General features: G+C 35.0%; 2 protein-coding genes and 2 pseudogenes across 3 annotated transcripts; 3 read left to right on the top strand and 1 right to left on the bottom strand.

The window, feature by feature from the left end:
* Positions 1-6969: 6969 nt before the first annotated feature.
* On the top strand, positions 6970-8762 carry LOC129321251 (thaumatin-like protein 1). The gene is made up of 3 exons (XM_054966963.1): positions 6970-7302; positions 7402-8065; positions 8371-8762. The coding sequence occupies exons 1-3, from the start codon at positions 7227-7229 to the stop codon at positions 8561-8563; spliced, it is 933 nt and encodes a 310-aa protein (XP_054822938.1). The 5' UTR covers positions 6970-7226; the 3' UTR covers positions 8564-8762.
* Positions 8763-11500: 2738 nt separating this feature from the next.
* On the bottom strand, positions 11501-16198 carry LOC129284344 (calmodulin-lysine N-methyltransferase). 2 transcript variants are annotated; one of them, XM_054919789.1, is made up of 7 exons: positions 15954-16198; positions 15650-15827; positions 15026-15186; positions 14186-14246; positions 13892-14007; positions 12776-12908; positions 11501-12203 (listed from the first exon to the last, which is right to left on the bottom strand). In XM_054919789.1, the coding sequence occupies exons 1-7, from the start codon at positions 16042-16044 to the stop codon at positions 11918-11920; spliced, it is 1026 nt and encodes a 341-aa protein (XP_054775764.1). In that variant the 5' UTR covers positions 16045-16198; the 3' UTR covers positions 11501-11917. The 2 variants fall into 2 exon arrangements, with proteins under 2 accessions (XP_054775764.1, XP_054775765.1); XM_054919790.1 differs by having other exon boundaries at positions 15107-15186; positions 15954-16194.
* Positions 16199-16898: 700 nt separating this feature from the next.
* Positions 16899-18076, top strand: LOC129321956 (thiosulfate sulfurtransferase 18-like; annotated as a pseudogene).
* Positions 18077-20556: 2480 nt separating this feature from the next.
* Positions 20557-21679, top strand: LOC129321955 (MLO-like protein 4; annotated as a pseudogene).
* Positions 21680-22660: the final 981 nt, after the last annotated feature.

Genomic DNA, 22660 nt, shown 5'->3' with positions numbered 1-22660 from the left:
ATGAATTCAGCATCCAAATACCTTTTCTTATGCTTTTATCAATGGAGAATAGTTTTACCAAAAAAGCATGACTTTGAAAGGCATGAAAGGCTGGTATTTATGTTGGGTGCGTATTACCAATTTACCAGTGTGTTTCCTTCTTCTTCTTCTTCGTTTTTTTTTTTTTTTTACAAGCCAATTTATCAGTGAGGTTGACGGATGCAATTATTTGAGCTTTTTTTTTTTGGGGTGACATAAAGGGGCCGAAGCCCAATAGAAGTACAATTATAAGAGCTTTAGAATACGAATAGATTCCTCGCGCATGTGAGAATCTGTGCTTGTCTTTTGTTGTGAGCCCCAGATGCAGTTCCGTCACGGCTCGTCACAGCCTTTAGTAACATTTTAAATTAAATTTGATGGCTGTATTTAATATCATTTAAATTATTAAAATTAATATTAATAATTTTAAATTTATATTTTATTTAAAATTAATAAATAAATGAATTCATTTAAATTATGTTGATATATATATTTTAATAATTTAAAGAATAGAGGTATCTAGTACCTGCAGTCAACCAATCCAAATCTGCCTTCAATACGTCACCGCCCCCGTTCACTGATTAGGGATTATTATTAATCCATGTCATTACCCGCACCCGATACCACCGCAATTTGCGGACTGAAGAACACTAGGAAAAATACTAATTTAAAAAACAAAACAAGCAGAAAGCCACACCCTGAGGAATTTTATGCTAGATTTAAGTTAGGTAGGATTTCAATTAAGGATTATAGAGATTTAATTTTAAGTAGGCTTAAATTTTTTTTAAAATTTTAATTCAGTTCAACAAAAAAAGTTAAAATTATTTTCACGGTGAAAAGACTGAATACCTTTTACTTGTTATGTATAATCTTTTTTTTAACGAAATTGTTATGTATAATTTTTAGTTGTCAATTTTTTTATCACACTTATTAATTTAGTAATATTACTTATAAATTATATTCGTTTTTAAAACAATCAATGATATTAGTTGTTAATTTATTAATTTTACTTGTTAATTTACTAACACCAATTGTAAATTACTAATAATTTATAATTTATGTTAATAAATTACAAGACATATCAGTAATTTATAATTGATGTTAGTAAATTAATAAATAAAATTAAAAATTTAATAATTGATGTTGCTGTTTATAATTAAACAACTAATGTCAAGTTTTATATAATTACTAACATGTCAATTTATGTAATTTACAACTCATATTCATAAATTAATAAATAGAGTAAGAAAATTAATAATTAGTGATTCTACATAGTAAATGAAGAGTATTTTAATTTTTTTACCATCAAAATTATTTTGATTTTTTTAAACTAAATTAAAATTTTAAAATTTTTTTAAACTCACAAATAACTATATTTTTACTGCAGTATTTAACTAAAATTCTCTCTTTAAGATAACTTTATTGGATTTGAGATTTCAAGGAAGATGCATTTATTTCCGTGAAAAAAAATAAAAGAAAGAAAAAGCCTAAATTGGAGTTGACAAAATTTATCTTCCAAGAATTAGTTGAGTCTTTTTAGTGACCGATATTGCCAAAAGGGACGCACTTTCATGCGGACCTCAAATAATTTAACCTCAATAGTTATTTATTAACCATCCGTAGAGCATGTGTTATTTATTAACCTAAATTTTTAAAAGTATTTACATTTTTTATTTATATTCTTATTAAACGTTTTATATAAAAGTCTTGATAATAGTAATTAAAATTTTAATGTATAATTTTTTTAAAAAAAGTAATGAATGAAATAGGAATAGAATTGAAAAAATAAATATACAAATTATTTAATACTCTATATTTTGTGCCAGATAAACGTAACTTAGCACTATCATTTGATGCGACGTATTTCAAGTGAGAATAAATATATACAATTTTTTAACCAAAAAAAAAAAGAATTAATGTATACAAATAACAAGGGGGAGTTAATAGTTGAAATTTGCAAACACATACAAGAATACAAGGAAGCAAGGACAGTTCCAATTTGACTTGGGGCAAAAGTGGGGTGCAGATTGAAGAAGGACGATCAAAATTTGAGAGCTCTTGTGAATGGATAAGATAGTTAATTAACTTTAATTTAACGTAATGGCCTCCGTGTCGGGTCAAATTAGAACTGATCGAGCTTCGCACGTCAAAGTGGCGGAGATTGATGTTGGTGGGCTTGCAGCATTTCATTCAGAATCAGTGGGCTCTTGATTGCTGCTGTGCATCCAGCCATCCACCCTGTGTAATCTTCCCTCCGCTCGCGTTGCTTTTATGAGCACGTGATAATATGAAAGAGAGACACGCATTGATCATGTGTGTGTGTGTGTGTGTGTCATGAAAGGCAGCTTTAAATAAATTAACGATAAGCCGAGTTATTGATCAAGCAACCTTTCCTACTTTTCCCCATATCCTTCCTTTCATCTTTCTTTCCTTTCGCTTGACTCCTTTAATTTTCATCCTGTGACCATCTTGTTCCTCTTTTTTTTTTTTTTCCCTGCTCTAAAAAAAATTAAAATAAATGACAAATTTCTCCTCACTCACGTCCACATTCTGAGTATCAGATCGCCCCCTTTGCATACACAAACTCATGTATTATTGGATCACATATTTTATCTCTGGTGACAAACATTAAATAAAATGGCCGGAGACGTGGTCTGCGAAGCCAAATATTTCACAAGAGGTACTCTCTCTGGAAAGCGAAGATCAACTCGGCCAACATTAGCTGACGGGAAACTTTAAAAAAGAAGGGACAGTGCATATGCGAAGAGAGAAAAGAAAATAGGAAAAGGGCCCCTGTGATTTTTCAAAGGTAAGACATAGAAAAGGAAACAAATCTTATCGGCACTGTCTGCCATCGCTGCTTTCCACGGACGACATCGATGGAGGACCAAACCTTAGATTCTTCCATATGTTTTCTTTTTTTGTTTTTGACTTTTCCCAAGGTTGCTGTAGGAAGATCAATGCCGAGAGTGTTGGCTTGGTGGTGATGCATTCCCAGATCCCAGTAGGACTGAGTGGCGCGAACATGATCGTGGATAAATTTGTCACTTTTGGGCTCACTCTCTGACATACCTAAAATTCAGTGCCATGCCCTGCCTACACCGAAAAACAAAACAAGTGATGGGTTAGGTTAAAAAAAACAAAAAAGAAAAGTTCAGAGACAGTTTTGACTTATATAATATAATTTGAACCCACGACAAATTAATTAACCTGTAAGATGACAGGTTAGCTCACAACTTTTTTTTTTTTAATGTCTCAGTCTCATTTTAAAATAATTTACTTTTTCATGTGGTTTGAGCTTAAAAAAAAATTCTTATTCTTAAAAAAACATACACATATGGTAGTAAAATATTTAAAAACAAGTTGATAGAGAGCTTATTGTGTGGTCTTTGGTTTTATGCTCTAAATTCAATATCTTTTTGGGTCATCATTATTTTTTCCCCTTTTGACCATATAATTTATTACAAAATTCAGTGCCATGCCTTGCCAATCCCCAAAAAAAGTGATAGGTTAGATTAAAAATGGTTCATTTAAAAACAGTTTTGATCTATATCATATAATTTGAACCCATGCAAGTTAATCTGTAGGTTGACAGGTTAGTTCACAATTTTTTTTTTAAATGTTTCAATCCTACTTTAAAATAATTTGCTCTTCCATGTGGCTTAACAAGGAATTTGCATTCTTAAAAAGAACATATATGTATGGTAGTAAAATACCTGAAAATAAGTTGATAACGAGCTTTTTGTGTTTTCTTTGGTTTTATGCTCTAAATTCAATATCCACCTGGGTCATCATTATTTTTTTCCTCTTTTGATCATATAATTCATTACAAAATTTATCTTTCTTCCCCCCTTTTTTTGTTTTTGTTATCATCTTGGCATTTCATTATGGAGTGTGATGGAGCTTCCTTTGTTATTAATTTTTTCATTGCAAAGTTTATCTTTAAGCTTTGAATTGTAATTTCAACCTCTTACTATATTTGTTTGTGATGGAGTATATAATTATGTTGGATTGTATTAATGTATTTTAAATTGATATTGGTGTTTTTTAATGATTTAGAATGAGTTTTATTATTGTTTGGATAACTAGTTTTTAAGAGAAAAATATAATTTTCTTTACCGCAAAAAAATGAAAAAAAAAGGAGAATCTGTAATTTTTAAAATTGGAAAAGTTATTAAAAAAAATATTTTGCTAGTGTGTTGGCAACTGTTGTGAGTTAAAAGAAATATAACCTGTTATGATATGAGTTATGCTAATTCATCGCGCCAATCTCACAATCCATTGTGAGGTAATCCACAACTTATTAGAGATGTTCGTTGGAAAGCGTTGAAGGAGAAGCCACTCTCACGTCACAATTCACAAGCACATGCACCCCTTACTTAAATAATTAAACAGATTGTTGATTCTGGCTACTGCTGGCTACTTAAATAATTCACCCTTACATAAAAAGCATAAACGATGGTGTCTTTCGTAAATGACCAAACCATTGTCATGGATATAGAAGTTAGCTAAAGACAGTTTAATTTATTATTCTGAAAAGATCATGCCAGAGAATTTAGCAGAATGACTTATATTTTGAACCACACTAGGGCTACAATAAAAGACTCGCGTTCAGGAGTCGAGAGATCAATGATATGCCTAGTCAGCACTACTGACACGACAGGGTATTGAAATTAAGATCTGTAAATTAAATGTTTACAAGCAAATGCTAGGCTGAGAGGCGAATGAAGGGAACAAGGGCGGCAAGAGTACGGGTGCGTGGGACGTGGAAAGGCTTGGCAGTGACTGTGAGGCGACGTCGATTGCAACTGCTGCATCACCCCCCACATGATTCGGCCACCTTTCCCTTTCCCCTCCTCCCAGCTTCAATCCTTTGAATTGACTTTGGTTACTCATTGTTGAACTCCCTGTTCGTCTTCGGCCTGCTGTCGTCAATTGATTAACAAGCATAATCTCCCAGATCCGACAAGACACAGGGAGTGGCTCTGCAAGGTTGATTGCAATGGCTTGATAAGTCCGCAACCTTCGCCCCTAACATGTGGCGGTGCCGCTTCTCGGGCTTCTATTCAAGCCACGTCATCGCGTCCCCCTCCCACAATCTCATTTGGTGCTTTTTCATGCATTCATAATAATCCTATTTCCAGCCAGCCACACAAAGGCTTACCTCTTAACTTCACCGCACACATGGAGCCTCCTGACGCCGCTATTCTCTTCTTTCATCTCTCCCCGCCACTCCTTCCTCTTCCTTCTTGCATCTCCTCCTTCTCGTTCTTTGTTTCCTTTTCTGTTCTAAGAAACCAGAAGAAGGTCCTCTAAGGCGCGCTCACATTTCAATATAACTAAACTAAGGAGGACCAATACAGCATCACCTTCCCAACACCCGATGCCAAGGAGTCTGCTAATCGTCACTTTGAAATTTTTTCTTCTTTTTTTTCCCTTTTATCTTAATGGAATTACTCACCCCGTACAACAAGCGGACATGATATCTTTCAATGCCCCCAAGCAAGAATTGATCATTAGAGTTTGTTCGTGGTCGAGGCATGTGCCAATTAACTCGTCCATTTTATTAGTATACTCCAATCTTCTCTCCGGAGCCATCCCAGTTTGATAGTAGGAAGGAAAAAAGAAAAATTGAGCTTCGGTGAAGATCAACTTCCGATCGATTTAACCGACTCGTAATCGCCATGGTACATTCATCAGTCATCACTCTGTTAGTGATGACGACGAGTCGACGGCTGTGTGCCGTGGCATCGAGAAAAATGTGCATCTTTCGTGGACTAATTATAGTTTCCCACCAAGCCTAAGATAGTACCGTCAGAATTATGTAGCAAGCTATGACAGCAACTAAACGAAAAAACTTTATATACTTAATATATTTATATTTAATTAAATTATGATAAGTAAATTTTAATACATTAATAAAATTAATAACAAAAATTAATTATAGAATGTGTAATTTATAAAAAATATATGTCTTAATTTAATTAAAAATTAAATATTAAATATATAAAATTAAGTATATAGAATTTTTCTTTTCAAAAAAATATTTATATACAGTATTAAGTCATATGAAAACCTCTAAAATTAAAAACTAAGTGCTCAACTCTAAATTTAAAACTCCTTTTAAAAACATTAATAAAAAAATACTACTCCCCACATCTTTAATATAAGACAAACTTGTTTAACCTGTGCTTATTAAAAAAGTCGTAGTTATGTTGTTAAAATTATTAAAAAATATATTATTCTTTACAATTAGAAATTACATTAAATTATTATTTAAGAATTCAAACTATAGTAAATAAAAAAGAGTATTGAAAAACTAATTTTGGCTTACATTAGAAAAAAATCCTTTAAAGTTTGTACTATGTTAAAGACACGAAGAAGAATTGATACAGTGAAATGATTGTGTAATATATATATATATATATATATAATGATAATTATTCTTTTAACCTCTCATCAGTTATTGAATTGAATATACTAGTACATTTTTTTAATCAACAACTGAAATTCATTCAAAACAGTGAATAACAATAGTACAAAGAAATGAATACAAAACTAAAGAAAATAATCTCAATCATCATTCACCTGCTAATATAAGTGAGGAATGATAAAAATGCAAAAAGAACTTTTCATAAAGTAAGCTTCCTAACAAGAAAGTGAGTATGACTATTAACTTACTAAAAACAAAATTAATAAAAATATATCAATCTCTTTAGAAAAGATTGCAAGCACATTAATAGAAACAGATCAGGCATTTTGGATGACAAATGGTAAGGGTATTCTTCATGAGTACATTTTTTTTAAAAAAACATTTATGTTTTCTCAAGCTAAAAGAGTTGGGACTCCTTTGAACTTCTGGTGGGCAGGCAATAAGATAGAAACTTCGCACCTTCTTCTTGCCCTTTATCTGAGCCATAGCTAATTAGCTACAGTGGATAAGTGTGGCGGTTGTCACAGGTCTAACCTTTTTCTGTCTATAAAAATGATGCACACCGCGACCCCAAAACTCCCCTTGCCACTTCCTCTTCCTCTTCTTCCTCTTCCTCTTCACTCTTTTTCTCGGCAGAAAGAGAGTGAAAACATATGTAGTAGCAGAGGATCATTGGCACTTCAATACCGACCTCTGCTTCTTTATCCATTCACTCTTGTATCTGAGCCGCAACTCTAGCACGCCAGTTCAACTCAAACATCGGAGGAAAGCCATCATGGATCTGTTACCATACTCTCCGCATTCTCCTCCTCAATTGTTGTTCGGTTTCTTCCTTTTTCTCTTTTTCAAAGGTAAATTCCTTAACTTGCAAAATCTGGGGAGTCTAACCTAAAGACACAAGTTAATGAAACTGATTCCCTTTCTTGCTCTGCTCTACAATATTCATTCAGGAATTTCAGGGGCTACATTTACGTTTGTGAATAAGTGTGATTACACGGTGTGGCCTGGAATTCTAGGAAAACCAGACATCGGCAGCACGGGATTCGAGCTGGCACGTGGGGGCTCTAAGAGCTTCCAAGCACCCACGGGCTGGTCCGGAAGATTCTGGGCCAGAACCGACTGCAAATTCGACGAGTCCGGCCGCGGAACTTGTGCCACCGGCGACTGCGGCTCTAGCCAAATCCAGTGCAACGGCGCTGGCGCCACGCCTCCGGCGACACTAGCCGAGTTCACACTCGGCTCATCCGGCTCCCAGGACTATTATGACGTCAGCCTCGTCGACGGCTTCAATCTGCCGATGGCAGTGGAGGCGAGCAGCGGCTCGGGATCCTGCTCGAGTACGGGCTGCGTGGCGGATCTGAACCGGCGGTGTCCGTCAGAGCTGAGGGTGGAGGGCGGCGACGCGTGTAACAGCGCATGCGGGGCGTTTGGGAAGCCGGAGTATTGCTGCAACGGGGAGTTCGGGTCTCCGGCGACGTGCAAACCGTCGATGTACTCGGTGATGTTCAAGTCGGCGTGTCCGAAATCGTATAGTTATGCCTACGACGATGCTACCAGTACCTTTACTTGCACGGCTGCCGACTATACCGTCACATTCTGCCCTTCTTCCCCTAGGTCGGTGCTCCCTTTCGCTTTCCCCCATTCACTTTCACCTCTCTGTTTTTATTGTTATTCTACCGTCACACTTCTATCCCGGCCACCGTCATTATCATTAAAAACTTCATCTTTTTATTAATTTAACTTATTCTAATAAAGCATCAACACACGCGTGACCAGTATAGAACATCGCATGATGCAATACATTTAGAATTATATTTAAATAATTGATATAAGCATATGCTTTCATAGTATGATATATTCTGTAATACAACTTGTGTGGTTTGTAATTAAGGAGTAGGGTTTGTGTTTATGTGTTGCAGTCTTAAGACGGGTTCGTCGCCAATAGGAACAGATTCGTCTTCGGGATCGTCAGTGGAAGAAGGTGCACTGGCTTCGACTTCATGGCTAGCTAACATGGCGACGGGGGCTTCTATGAGAAATCTTCATCATGGAGCTCCACTATCTGCTTTTTTTGCGGCTCTTACTTTCATTCTTTCTTTTTTTGTGTTGTAGTCTCTAGAAAAAATGTCCTTTCTCACATCACTTGTCATCGTCTTTACTTTATCGACCTTTCTGAGACACAGCAATAGAATCGACCACCACGTCACTGTGGGGTTGAACAATATTACCAAGATCACTTGCATTTTCTATTTATTTTCTTGCTTTGTGATCCCCTGAAGTGATTATAATGTAATAAATAGCAAATTTATCTTGTGCATTAACGGGGACTGAGAGATCAGTGGGTGTTGACTCTGAGCAAAAAACTGAAGAAGACGACTTAAAAGAATAGAAGTAATCAGGAAAGGCTCTTATCTTCCCTTCTTTATCTTTTGCGGGTTTTGCAGATTATGTCACTCTCTGACGGCAACCGCCGGCACCAGTTTCTGTCGCTTTCTGAGAGTAACAGCCAGCGCGGCAACTGTTAGATTTAATTAAATGGAGATAGATATGTATTGTTTTTCTTTTAAAAGAAAAATCTGAAGCCAAATATCTTGCAAGTGAAATGTTTCTGATGTGATTATACATTTCTGTTTAATTAGTATATAGTCTAGATCTGTCTGATCAATTTATCCATAATATTTTTGTGATGTAAATGTTTCGCGGTAGTAGATATTTCTCGGATTTTTAAGCTATTACAGGCAAAATGGTAGCTCTTTTGAATTATGGTTTGATGAAGAAACAGATAAGGCAAATTAATTGGCCAACAAGGAGAGGACGCCTGCAGACAGAGACGTGTGCTAGAAACTTGTAGTGTTTTCAAAGGCCTTTTTATGAAATGTCATCATGAAGGAACCATTTAATTCTATCCGCGCACTCGGCAGAAATTATAGTTAAAAAGGCTTAAAATAAATAAATCGCTACTACTAACTTTTTCTTTTGGGCCAAACAATTGATTGGTACTTATGTAAATTTTTTTTTAATTTGAATTTGGAGTATCCTTTTTCATTGTATTTGTAAAATAAATTATCTGATCTACAAATTTCCAAGTTTTGTCTTCCAATTGAAATCACCCCTAATTTTATGATATATTTCTTCCTCCTAATTCTCGCTTTCTGTACATATTTATGTCTATTGGCTAAGCAACACCAAGACATCTTTAAATGAGAAAGATCATGAGTTTAAACTAGATAAGTTTAAGTAGATAGTGAAGAGGGTACATGCGAATTTCTCCATAAGAGAAGTGGAAGGTGTGCAAGTGAATAAGAAACAAAATGATCTGGAGATTTTCACTATCAAACCCAAACATGACAAATGATGACGAAGGAATTCTGGTTTCTTGCGCACTTCGGGCGTACGAATCAAATAATGGCAACGATAATAATTTTCCATTGCACTCATCATGAAAGATGGACCGACTAAGACAGGCTCCCAAAAATCATTAACAGTACAGCACAACAACATGCATATATGTAATTTTTGTGTTTGAATTTCATTTGAAGCACTTCATGTTGCTCCAAACTTTCTGCTATCACATTCTAAAAGTGAAAGTTACAGTGACCTCACTGGGATGCTAGAGAAAGGCTTTTGCTTTTGCCTTCAGGGAAGAGATTACGAAGGTGATGTCAAGTCCAGTTTGCAGACACAAGGAATGCGAGTAATTGTGGGGAAGTGGAACGGCTTGAACGGAGCAAAGAAACCAACCCACTTTTGGGCCATTCCTCAGTGCTTGTTTACTTTCCATCTTCAACTTTTGCTCCCTTGTGTGTTCCTTAACCGAAGGGGAATGTGAAAAGGGAAGCGACACCCACCACTGGTTATTTTGTTATTTAGGAATAAAGCAACAATATCTCAACTTGGGCGGAATATTTACTGCTTCACGAAGATCAATAACCAAGTATTTTCGACAAAATAAGCGTAAAATTACCTGAAAAGTGGGTCTACTACTAGGGAGAGAATAGATCAACTTAAAAATTATAATGGAAGCTTGAGGCATTGGTTTACTTTGCCTAATAGGAATACGTTGCAGGTTTTTGTGTACCTACTCAACTACCACCATACCAATTGGCAACCGCAGAATCTCCAGCTCAAGATCACATTCCCATAATTGGAGATTCTTTACTTTCTTATTTTGATAACAAGAGATTCTCTACTTTCCACCCCATTGTGATGTTATGAATACATAACATAAACACACGAGATTGTGATCATCATGTGCTGCATCCATTACAGATCCGAGAATGGCATATGCATGGTAGTTGAATCAGTTACTTTCGGGTGGAAACTTTGCCATGACCAGTCATTTTAAGGTGAATTTTCTATGCTCCCCTATTTGATATGAAATAAAGGCGCCAATTAGACAAAATCCAACCAAATGTCATTGGAAGAGCCTCTTGCAAATAAAACAAGCGCATAGACCATAGCATAGATTAGTTAATTTGGTAAAGTTCTAGAGACAATGAGCAAAGTAGCTTGTATTGCACTAAATAAAACCCAACAAGCGCTGTCCTATCGCTGTTTTTAGCTCCCTCATACTTGGCAGCAATACTAACGCAACCAAGAAATCTTTCAATCTCAGATAAGTAAATGAGAAAATTGGCAAGTGTATACGGAAACAACTTCAATCAACAGAGCAACAAACGGTTGCTTCCGTAATAGCTAAGAATTCCCAGTTCCATAGAACATGGTCACCCTCCGAAGACAAAGCACGTTCCTCGCAGTTACACTAATACAATAGAGGAGGGGGGGGGGGAAGCAACCTGCACTTGGATTAAAATTCTAGTTTAATTGAACCAATAATGTATCTGCTAGCTTTTGACACAGTTTCAGCTCCATCCCACTGGTGGGGCTGCTTTATTTACTCATGGACAGCCATTCGAAAAGCTTCTTTCTAGTTATTTCGACGCCTAAATGAAGATAACAAAGCTTTTTCAGCCAAAAAGTTTCGGTGCAGGAACCAATGCAAATCCCAAACACTATCACCGGGAAAGGGGGAAAAAACCACATGCATGATTCATCTGAACAACCATTAATAAAAGGATGCACAATAATAATGGTAGGAGTTTTGTCACAATAACACACTACCATCTACCAACTACAGATTTTCTTAATATTGGCAGACAAAGAACAAGTGCAAAAGTTTATAATGAACTATTGAACTCAATATATGCCTTTGGTCCTTTTGGGGCCAAAAATTCTTGACCAGATCAAGGGAACCGTCGAATATTCTTAATATTCATTATGCTGATGATACGAGCCCAACAATAGATTTATCCAACGATGCTTTGTTATTGGCAAGTATCTGTACTAGCAGATTTTATGTATCGGAGGAATGCATTTGCATGTGATCCTCGTCAAACATGGCTCAGACAGAAATGGAAAAGAGGTCACAGGCAAAGCATTTGAATCAAAGAAGTGGCTTCTAAAAGTTCATGGCGACATTCTGATTAATAGTGGATAGCAGTGATCTTTCTCATAGCTGGGCCAAGAGTCTCTATCCTTGCCATCCATGAATTTCTTATGACGGTTCCAAACTTCTGCCTCATAGTTCTCAGTTACAGTGAATTGCAAGCCATATTCTTTGAGAGTCTCCAAAAACATGTCTAGTGAATTCCCTCTTTTAGGGCTTAAAAAAATTGCTTCAGAGGATCCCGTTTTTGATAGAAGGAGTTTGACAATCCGGGCCAGGTCTCCATGGAAATCCTTAAAGAAAGTGCTGTCAAATGACCAATCAAAGTCATGAAAATAGTAGAAGATAAGTAGAGATTAGAAGACTACTGTAAAGATCACAAAAAAGCAAGTCAAGTTGCATGCATGTGAATGTGCTCAAGCTTTACGTACTATGTACAACACCCTTTTGTCAACTAGTGAATAACTTTAGACATCTAGACGTATCCAACATTTTGCCACTAAAGCAAAAAAGAGAAAAAGAAAAGCAATCCCATTTATCAACCATGCCAGGAATGAAAAGGTCTATTCATCACAAGACAAGAGAACATAACTTACAGCCTTCCACCAGATAATCAAGAGATTTGGGGCTTCATGACTGCCACCTCATTCTAAAATCACGTTCATGCATCAAATTTATCCAATAGAATAATAAGGACAAATGCAATTCAAGGAACATCAAATTTATCTAATATGACAAGTATTGGGATGGCAGTTACTCCAACTACCATTAACCATTTTTTTTTTAAAAATGACATGATGGTGTAAAGCATCATAAGCAAGAAGAACATGTTTATTGTCTAAGGCTGTCCATTGACCCTGTATTGAAGATAACCTTACCAATCACTTGCAACAATGATATCAAAAGTATTGGCAATATCAAAAGGTTCTTCCTGATTCCAGTGAAGCATCATAGGCTTCACTGTTGTTTCTCCAAATGCTCCTGAATTAACCTCAATGTTGCGCTGAATATCTGATTGTTGAAAGCTCAGTCAAAGTTAAGCGGAAAACATTTTATGGAAAACAATATTTTGCACTGGGGGCATTGCCTCATAGTTTGCAGAATCAAACCAAAATTGACCCTTTATTGTTGTGTTAATATTGTGTGAGCATAAATAATCGGAAGAAAGATTGCACATTTAGAGCATCAAAACCTTATACTCTCATATTCAATAAAAATCAACGATCCAATTGACAAAGCTTTATGATTCAATATTAGCTGGCATTTAAGCATATATGCATAAAATAAAAAATAAAAAATAGGAACCCAAATTAGGAACATTAATGGTGAATTGGGATAAGGGAGCATTTGAATTTACTACATGCAACCTTCTTTTGCCAAATTTTTGTACATTTAGCAAACACATTTTATCCAGGCAGTTGATAAAATAGATTTTTATTTGTATATCTTTTTTCAAGTTCTAAGCAGCTATTCCTTTCTCAAGAACAGTTTGAGGGTTGAGATAGAGAAAACTATCCACTCTTTATACAATTGCTGTTGTTTTAGCAATAGTAAGACACGTACATCTAAACATAGTTGGACAAAAACATCACAAAGTTGCTGCTAAACTTAAATGAATTCGTTAAATTCTACTATCTTGGTAAACGTCTAAAATTTCTTGTAAATGTTGTTACTGTAACTCATAATTTCATCGATCCCTGCCATTGGCATTTGGCAGACACCAAATAGCACTGCAAGAGAATTTTTGAAATTGAATTCAACAAGACTTATACACAACTTGCAATGCAATCAAAGAGTATCCTCAAATTAGACTTTGGACATTGAGTCTCATGGGCCTCCCTTCCTTTAAAAACAAATTTTGAAAAAAAGATAATTGAACAAAAATATAGAAGTCTGCTGATGCGTCATATTGCCACTACTTCAAAATTTAGAGTCATCATCATCTTGAAACATAAAAAATGTGAGCAAACAAAAAAAAAAAACCAAAAGGATACAATTGACTACTACAGGATTTCCATCTGAGATTACAACCTCTGACGCCTCCGTAACAGCTGCAATAACAAAGCCAGCCAAGCCATAGCCAGACCCAAGCTCAACAACTTTTTTATGCCTGATAATATAAAGGTAATACCAAAAAAAAAAATCACAAATGCAGAAGAGTTGAAGAACATAGAAAAATAGCACAGAGTAAGAGAAATGGAAGCACCAAAACACCAAAGAATTAAGAGAAGTGACGATTAATAATGAATTAAATTGTCAGGAAAGCAACAAGGAATCATTCTCTAAACCTGAAAAGATCTGCATGTGACAAGCAATAGTAAGCAAGAACATCTTCTGATGGCCAGCTACCTGCAGAGGAAATGCTAAATTTATAAACAAACTGGGGAATGAAAGAACAAAATCATGTTGAGACAAGTGTGAACTGATAATTTCTTTAATTTCTAAAAGTAACCACTGATTCCTGTAGATTTCTCCAAGGGCAACTTAAATCCGATTGACTAGCACTGAAGTGCACTACAAATAGTACTTGATAAAAGCAACCTATCTGTATTAACACTTTCTGAAAGAATGGCGATAAAAATTTGAGGGCAAAACACATCCTGCAAGACTGGCCATTCACTTAATAAAGGCTAAAGGCTGGTTTCGAAGATCTAATACCAGAATCTTACTTCACCTTGTCATTCAAACTTTATTGATCCATCTTGTGAAAGAAATAGTTCCTTTCATTGATTCCAGTAACTTAGCACTTCTTTACATGATCATAAATGTTTTTATGGAAAAAAGTTCATTCATTTTCATGAACTGGGCAGAGATTTTTCCAGATAGCCATCTAAGTCTGATAATTAAATAAGATTAAATGATGAATGCAACGAGCATGCATATATACATTAATGAACAAAATAATATGTATTTTAGACCCCTTGGAAAAAACACTTCTTGTGGTTTTATCATATTATATAACCATCTTAGCATAGAAGTCATGACAAATGCAACTTAAAAGAAGCACTATTGGGTCTTTGACGTTGAAATTCAGGAGAAAAAGGAACTATCGAAAAAAAAAAAGAGGGGGTGAGAGCAATTTCATATGATTACTTAAATTTGAGAGATGATTTTAATTTTGCGCTTACAGTGAGATCTGATGCAAGTAGTTTCAGTCCCTGTAAAGTTGGAATATAAAATCTTCCTTGAGTAAGATAACAGCAACTTACAAACAACTCCTGTGTTGTCAATGTTGTATCTGTTGCAGATCTCAAAATCACTGAGCTGAGCACGGTCGACTACTCTTTGTCTGCATAAATTGTTCACAACAATGGACAGTTTTGCAAAGAATTTAAAATTTAAAATTCAATGATTATATAACACTGGTCCTGTAAAGTCTGGCATGGCATGGATATCATGCACGAGCCCACAATATTCCCATTTCCCAAAAAAAAAAAAAAGTCCACCAACTATTGTTTTCGAGGTCTAAGAGTACTTTTTATATATGTATTTATCTCACTGCAAAATAGAAATCCAAATAGTTTCATATATTTTAAAGGAACATAGGAGATGATCTACCTATACACATCTAGTGAAAGAAGAGATAATGACTAACTCAGTTATTTTACTAGTGGCTACATTAACTAAACACAGGGTGATGTGATACGGAAAAGACACACGCACACACAATCTCTTAACCAAATCTAACTGTAAAGTCAATTTCCAAAAGAAAAAAGAAGCGAAAAGAAAAGTAGAGAATGAAATAAACCCACATCAAAAGTATTCTCGGAGAGCCATGGATGGGTATGGTGTAACAAAGGCACGCATCCCTCGAAGTCGACTCATCGCAGTCATCAGTTTCACATTTGTCGAGTAGACGAGAGGGAATTAAGTTGAAGCCATAAATGGTCCTTCTTGAAATGCGCTTGATGTCCATTTGGGCTTGATTATCTGCAAAGCCATGACCTGAATCAATTTGCTACCAAAATTTTGCAATCTAAAGAAAGGCGCGGCTGATGACGGCCAAGAACATCTCATACTCAGGGGATAGAAAGTGAGAAGCTAAAGAGCGCAAACCTGGATTTGGCGGAGAAGCTCGAGGGAGAAGGGCCTGGCGAAGGATTTTCCATCTCAAAGATGAAGCCTTCTCATTCGTTCTGTTTTCCATCACTAACTTCTCACCATCGTCTTTCACCTGAGGACTGTGAAGTCTGAAGTAGTTTGCTTTCTTTGTTCAGTCGCCGAGCGGAGCTAGAGCAAAGTGGCATTGTGGGTTGCTAGTACATTTCAGTTTGAGAATTTCTGAATGGACTGTTGGGCATGGCAACACAGCCATCGAGTTAGAGGGCCCAACGCGAACTGGCTCTAGGCGTAAGACCATGAGAGGAGCCCATTGTCCGCATTCACGGCCGGTAAATGACGAAATATAATCAGGAAAACTTTAGAAAATGCTCTATATTTGACCTTATTTTAAAAAACGGGTTATGATTAAATTATTGGCTGAATTAAGCATTTAATGATCAATTTATTCTTTTTTTTCTTTTTAGACAATCTTATTCAAAACACTGAATAGTACTTTTTTCATTACGGTGGACTAACTCTTGTAGTAATTTCATTGACATTAATTTATCTTTCTTTAACAAAATTCCTCGATTTAGAATGTGCCCTAATGTAAAAGAAGACTTCTTAAATTTCTCAACCTTCTTTTTTTTTTCCTTTTCTTGACAATTTTCCATTTCTTTTTTTTTCAGCTTTCTTTCTTTCACAATTGCACTGTTTTTTAATTCTGTCTCTATTTTTAATTGTTATTTCTTCTCCAATTTAATATTAAATATTTTTCTTTGGTGGCTTGAGCAGCAATCTATTGCCGCCCCACTTGTGCCTCTAAACTTACAAAACTCAGCAAATTATACCTATAAATAATTACAGGTAGACTTAATTTATGGAAATGCTGAAGTCATGCTGGTTATAGAGTAATGCAACTTTTCACAAAAATTATTCATGTTCATATTGGTAATGATAATGACACGTTACTGTTACTATAAAGAGAAGGTAAGGCGTCGTGCAATCAAGCGCATGTATATTACTTGTAATGCGAAAAGCCTCTCAAATTCCTCCATCATTTTAGTCGCTTGGCATTCCAATTCTTGATCATGTACTCTCTTGGAAGGTTTGACCCTCTTCATCGTTTTTTCCCTTCGCAGGCAGCTCAGGAGCAGAGATTATCACTGTTGACGACTTGACGTGCACAGGGCCAGGGCTCTGACCCATGCTGGCCATGTTTATCTCGATGTCAGGTAGAAATCTTCCTGTCCTCTGTTTGGTCATTTTCTTTAAGAAAATGGGACAAACAATTTCTGATTTTTTGGGGGCAACTTAATAATTTTGATGCCGAGAAATTGAACCCAATCGTGAAACAGGACGTCGGAAGAGTTCGAGAAAGGGCATCCGGCTATGGACAGGATCATAAACATTCCTCGCATGTTCAACAAGCCAGAGGGTAATGGAATTTTAATTTCTTCTCTCAGGACACCTTGTCTTTATTCCTTAGTTGAATCTCTGCTGTTGTGCAACAGGAAGGATGAAGAATCCAGAGTTTCTGAGCAAGGTTTGGTCAGTCTGCAACAAGGAAGATCATTTGGTAGTGGTAAATATTTCTTTTTCTTGGGAATTCTATTTTCAGAATGAAGAAATACAAGTGGCTAGTTAAGGGCAAAATAGCTGATGAGGTGTGTGCAATGAGCAGGGGTGCCAGAGCGGGGTGAGGTCTGTGCATGCGACGAGGGAGCTTGTGGGTGACGTAAGTGAAATCGCTTGATATACTTGAAGATCACTTTATTTATGTAGGAACATGAGAATAGTAATGATGAATGAAGATTGAAATGGCACTGGCAGGGATACAAGAATGTGAGGAACGTGTGGGGAGGGTATCTGGAATGGGTCAAGAACCAGCTACCCGTGCAAGCAGCAGTGGCCACGAATCAGCTTATCTGATCTGAACTGCCAAACTTATAATGCCTTCTCTGTAGTTACTATTTAGCTTTGCCTCGTCACTTCATATATCCACATCCAGGGGCGGAACCAGCCTTGATGTTGGGGGAGGGGGGCAATTTTTGTAAAAAAAAAAAAAAAAATACTGCTTCCATATTTAACTGAATCATTCGTCCAAGAATTTAATTAATTATTTTTAAATTGATATCATCTTTTCATATTTATTCTTATATAATACGATATCTCTCTTGAAGGTAAATGATTGGGTGGTTTATTTATTAAAGGTATTTTTAGAAAAAAAAAAACTCATTAAGTACACATTAACAAATAAAAATATCTTGTATTTTTCAAGATCTACCCTAAAAAAGTGTCTTATATTTTTAAATGAAAGGAGTATGTACATGTATAAATTGCTAATGAGGGATAAAAGACAAAATGTATTATCAAAATTTTAATAACACAACTTATAAATAAGATAAAAAATTATTCTCCCTCTATCTTATAAGTAGAATAGAGAGGAATATTACATAAATATATGTATATATTGCATCTAGGTAATCCATAAAAATATATGGGAAGAGATGGAGAGTTTTGGGGGGGGGGGGATGGCCCCCCTCACCACATAGGTAGTTCTAACCTTATCTACATCCTCCAACTCTCTTCATATCTATGTTAAATTTAAATTTGATGATTGTATTTAGTATGAGTATTGAATACCCGTATCATTTAAATCATTAAAATTTGAATGAATAGTTCTAAATTTATATTCCACTTTAAATTAATGAATGAGTCAGTTTATTTGAATTATTAATATGGATATCGACGACTTAAATAATATAGGCATTCAGTGTCTACAGTTGCCGAATTCAAATCCGTTAATATCTATGCTTGTGTTTATGTTTGGTCATTACTTTTATTTTATCTCCTTTCCTTATTTGTCACACTTCTCAATTAAATAGAGTTGTCTCAGGTAGTGTTTGGTTAGAGGAGAGGGGAGAGAAAATCTTTTAAAATTTTCCCTCTCCTCCAACCCCCCCCCAAATTAGGGGATCCCCCACTCTCTTCCCCTCCACTCCCCTTACCTCCCTTCCCCAACATTCCCTCCCCTCCCCTTCAAGCAAATATAGTATTAAGGATAAATATAATTTTCATTAATTATGAAATCCTTGTAGCATCAAGGATAAATATGATTTTCATTAATATAAAATCCTTGCACCTTAATTCTTCTTCTATTTTGCTATTCTGTTTTATATAATCTTCAAAAATTCATGATTTTTAATTTATCATTCTCTCTTATTTTATTAATTTCTTAATTTCTTAAATCATACCGTGTCTGTTTTAAATTAATCAGCTCATATTTTTTACTGTTAAATTCTATGCCCATTTCAGTTCATTCCTACCAAAGGCCTAATATCCATTGTATGAGTCAAACTATATTTTTGAAATTTAATTCATTCAATCTCCATCCAACACAAATGTCGAGAATTGATTGAAATGCTTATCATATTTTTTCCCTTAAAAAATGCATACTTTATATTTCAAATGGTTATTATTTTTTGTCAAGTGTTAATCGTTTTAAAGGAAATGCCACCTTTCTTCCTTGAAAGAGTTCCTAGATTTGAACATATCGTTGATACGATTGTGTGCCTACATGGGTGGCTATGTCTTGGGAGTAAAATTTAAGGAAAAGGTAACAAAACAAAAAAAAAGGTTATTATTTTTTAATTTTTATTTTGAAAAAGGTCAATGTCATATCATTGTTGATCCAAACTGTTAGGCAATTGACATGATTTGTCTTTTGTTTTCCTCCCTTATTAACTTGACATGAACTATTATAATGATTTTTTGCTTTAGTTTGAACAAATCTTGAGCTTACATAGATAATTTACTGATTCTTGCAGCAAGAAAAAAAAGGGATAATTGCCTAAGTCTTATAATTACAAAAAGGTCATACCTACTAATAAAAGATAAGCTTATGATATAACATAAAGATGCGTGGAATGGTTTGTTCATACATGGAGATAAATATCATGAATTTATAACCATGCTCAAGTAATAGCAATAATCAATATCAATCAATATAAAATAAAAAATTATCATACTTATATTAATGCGCAACACTTTCTAACAAATTGACCCATGGGACAAGATGCAACCTAAGAATTGACAAACTAATCGAAACTGCCATGTTTGAGTAATGAGTTTATGGGACCTCATTATGCCCAAACCGATTCATGACAACACAATCATGTATGTGTGCTCATTTTTTCCTAAACAAAGCCTTATCGTTCTGCCTTTGCCCTCTACAAACCTCCAATGACCACATGCTCACATTAATGGCTTTCCTTTGCTTCATCAAGCTAACCTTAAATCTGTTCAAGTTAATTGTTCTTGTGTCATGCAAAGAACAAACTCAAAGGTTGAGCAGGGTGAGGGTTATGGGATAGAATGCAAGCAATGGTGGCACTAAGTACCACCATGTCACACTAAGTGTCAAACAAGGACCTTTTTCTTGCCCAAAAAAAAAGGAAGAAAATGCTAAGAAAACCTTTTTTTTTTGCCACCTATTTTAAAAGTGTTATAGATTTATGAAACAATAATGCTAAGGTTTTAACTAAAAGCCTAAAACATGTATTCAGTTTTTAAATTTGGATAGTTAGTTTTAAATTTTAGGTCTTAATCAATAACAATGACTTTTGGCATGTTGATTTGCAATTTAGTTGATCTTGTAATTGGTACTAAACTACATCGGGGTGGTGGTAAAGTTGGTTGTTGAGATAATGGACCATTACCCCTATATAAAACATGCTTAATTCAACTTATGAGATAAGCACTTCTGGTTTGGGAAGCCTAGTCTTCTTCTATGGTTAATCTAGCTCATATCCTTCTTGGTCAATCAGTAAATTAGATTTTTTATAACTGATAGATCATACATACGTCCATTGCTTTCTTCTTCTTCTTCTTTTTTGATGAAAAGCTTTCATCTTTTTAACTTCTTCTATAATCTTGCAGAATGCATTTGAAATGGCATAATTCATATGGTCACTAGTAAGAAGCTAACATTGCTTTTATGTTCTAATTTCTAAAATTAGCATCTACAAACATCTCACAGCACCACAAATAAATAGTTAATCCATTTGTGTGGTCATATAGTCACCAAAAGTGTATTGTTAGGGGGTAAGGACATGTTGTTGATTGTGATGGTCTTTGATGTCTTTTTGGTTGTAGTAGAAAATTAGAGAACCATCTTGTTTCATGGAAAATCGTACCTTGGTTGTAATCCACTTGTCATTTAAGTAAAAATTTCATAATCTAAACCTCAAGAAATGATATTGATAAATCCATTAAAGTCATGTGATTGATTGCTAACACAGGGTCATCTCCTAAATCTGGTGCAGCTTCATAATGTTTCCTTTTTATGTTATCACCACGCAGGTTCAGCTTCTTCTTCTTCTTCATCATAAGGCAAGTATTTATTCTGTCTTCAAGAGTATTGATTATATCCATGAATGTATATACAGATGGGGTCACAATTCAAGAAGTTTGTGATATGTAAGGATATGAGAAAATCGTTCTCAAATTGGTAGAGGAGAGTAAAAGGTAGACAAAGTCCCTTTGCTTTAATTCTACAAGGCATGATAACATCAGTGACAACTTTGTCCGATTTAATGATGATTGAGATGGTGAACTCAGATTACATTGCAACGAACAGTGAGGAAGGAAGCTCTTTAGGAACTAAGGAGTCTAGTTTCTTCCATAATCTTGATTATTCCTCAGGTGCCCACAAAAGTAAATCATTATCACCTCATTAGAATTATCATGAACATCATTATGATCCTTCTCCTTCACTAACTTGAGGAGTTGAGATTCCTTCTCATGAAACACATATTGTTCTACCAAAAGTCCATCCTCTTCACCCCTAACACAGTCAAATATTCTCTTTGCAAAGTCAATTTTTAGGGCAATTTTTCTCACTTTATTCTTATGGAGTCGCTCATGTTCTCGTGTATGTGTGCTCCAAACTAGTCAATGCATAATAAATTAAATAAAAATAAAAATTTTATTTTTAATTATAGAATAGCAATGATAGAAAACGTGAACATTAATAAGATATGATGTGAACATGTTAAAGAGGGTCAATATAGTCTGTAGATAATAGAATGCAAGTTCTACCACCTCAGGGTCATCTAATCCAACCAACTCACCTTACATGATCAAAGTGATATTACAAAAACTATAGATAAGATTAATCAATTTCTAAATACTATGTAAACACATCCTCAATAAACTTCTTTAGATGTGGCTGCCATCTTTGTGAAATGATCATCTATCCCAAATATATTCTAAGAAGAGTTCATTATATCTCATCTAAAAAAAAACAATATAAGGTAAATGTGCATTTTTGCCCTTGAAGTATTCTCCAAGGAGTACCTAATGCCATAAATTATTAGTCGAAATAATTTTAGCCTAAAGTAATTAAAACGAAGTATTTTTGCCATTGCTGTCAAATTCCCAATGTTAACTGTCAAAAAATACTAATTGAAATCAATGCTGATTGCTGAGGAATTTAATAACAAGGGTAAAACTTTCTTGTTTTAATTAGAGTTGGGAATTTAGGTGGACACCAGACCTGAATGGTCCTAGCCTAAACAACCCAACTCCCCAAAAAGCCTGAATAGCTAATCCCAACTCAAATTTCTTTGGGCCTCAAGCAGCTCGAATACCCAAATTTTATTTTTAAAATCATTTTAATTAATTTTTTTACTTTAAAATTAATTATTTTATTTTATAAA

This window comes from Prosopis cineraria, unplaced genomic scaffold (genome assembly GCF_029017545.1).
Source record: "Prosopis cineraria cultivar Desert tree isolate PC_DT_omini unplaced genomic scaffold, ASM2901754v1 PC10, whole genome shotgun sequence".
Taxonomy (NCBI): domain Eukaryota; kingdom Viridiplantae; phylum Streptophyta; class Magnoliopsida; order Fabales; family Fabaceae; genus Prosopis; species Prosopis cineraria.
Note: the sequence above shows the minus strand (reverse complement) of the source record. Positions and strands in the feature narration are given on the sequence as shown.